Below are 732 nucleotides of genomic sequence, written 5' to 3'. Positions count from 1 at the left end.
GAGGCAGGGCGGCACTGCGACCGCCGCGGCCAGGCCGCTATTGGAGCGCTGCTTGCAGCGTGGCCGCAGCAGGCGCACATGCAGGCGGGCCGCTGCCACGTGGCAAACCCCCGCCGAGCTGCCGACACCGCCACCGGCATGGCCGCCGCCCCGGCTGCCATCCACGCGCCCCCACCTCGAGCGCCGCCACGCCGCGCAGCTCGTGCAGCAGCGCCTCCACCACCAGAGAGTCGGCTGCCCCCGCCAGCTGGTCAGAGGGGCTGGCAAGCACAACAGACTCCGCCAGCGACAGCTGCGCCCGCATCGACCCGCTGGCTCCCAGCAGCGAGCGCTGCAGCGGCGGCGGCGCCTGCCCGCTGCGCGCGCCCTCCCCGCCGACCCAGCCCTGCGGCTGCAGGGGCAGCGGGTGCGGCGCGCCGCCCGCTGCCGGCTGGTCTTGGGAGGTGGCGCGGCGAGGGGGCGCTTCCACGCTGGCGCGAGGTGCTGCTGAGCTGGCGGCAGGGTGCCCGCCCGCCTCCCCGGCACCACCACCTGCATCCTGCTTGCCGGCAGAGGCAACCCGCGCCCGCTGGAACACAGACACGCCGGCAGTCGCCGCCGGCGACGCCCCGGCCCTGGCGCCAGCCACCGACACGCCGCCGCCGTCTCGCCGCCAGGCCCAGCGCCGACCCGCCGCGCCGCCGCCTGCCTCGTCCCCGCGCTGCGCAAAGCGGCGGTGCGTGGTGGGTGGCA

The 732-nt window shown here is 78.1% G+C and overlaps 1 protein-coding gene across 1 annotated transcript in view; it reads right to left on the bottom strand.

The window, feature by feature from the left end:
- CHLNCDRAFT_137813 (hypothetical protein) overlaps window positions 1-537 on the bottom strand; it is a gene marked incomplete at both ends in the record, with an annotated part of 4,423 nt that extends 3,886 nt beyond the window's left edge. The window contains 2 exons of the mRNA XM_005851112.1: window positions 176-391; window positions 526-537. Coding sequence (XP_005851174.1) covers window positions 176-391; window positions 526-537 — 228 coding nt within the window. The remainder of the gene's footprint in view (window positions 1-175; window positions 392-525) is intronic.
- Between the last annotated feature and the right edge of the window lie 195 nt (window positions 538-732).

This window comes from Chlorella variabilis (genome assembly GCF_000147415.1).
Source record: "Chlorella variabilis unplaced genomic scaffold CHLNCscaffold_2, whole genome shotgun sequence".
In the NCBI taxonomy this organism is placed as follows: domain Eukaryota; kingdom Viridiplantae; phylum Chlorophyta; class Trebouxiophyceae; order Chlorellales; family Chlorellaceae; genus Chlorella; species Chlorella variabilis.
This window is presented reverse-complemented; position numbering and strand designations above follow the sequence as displayed.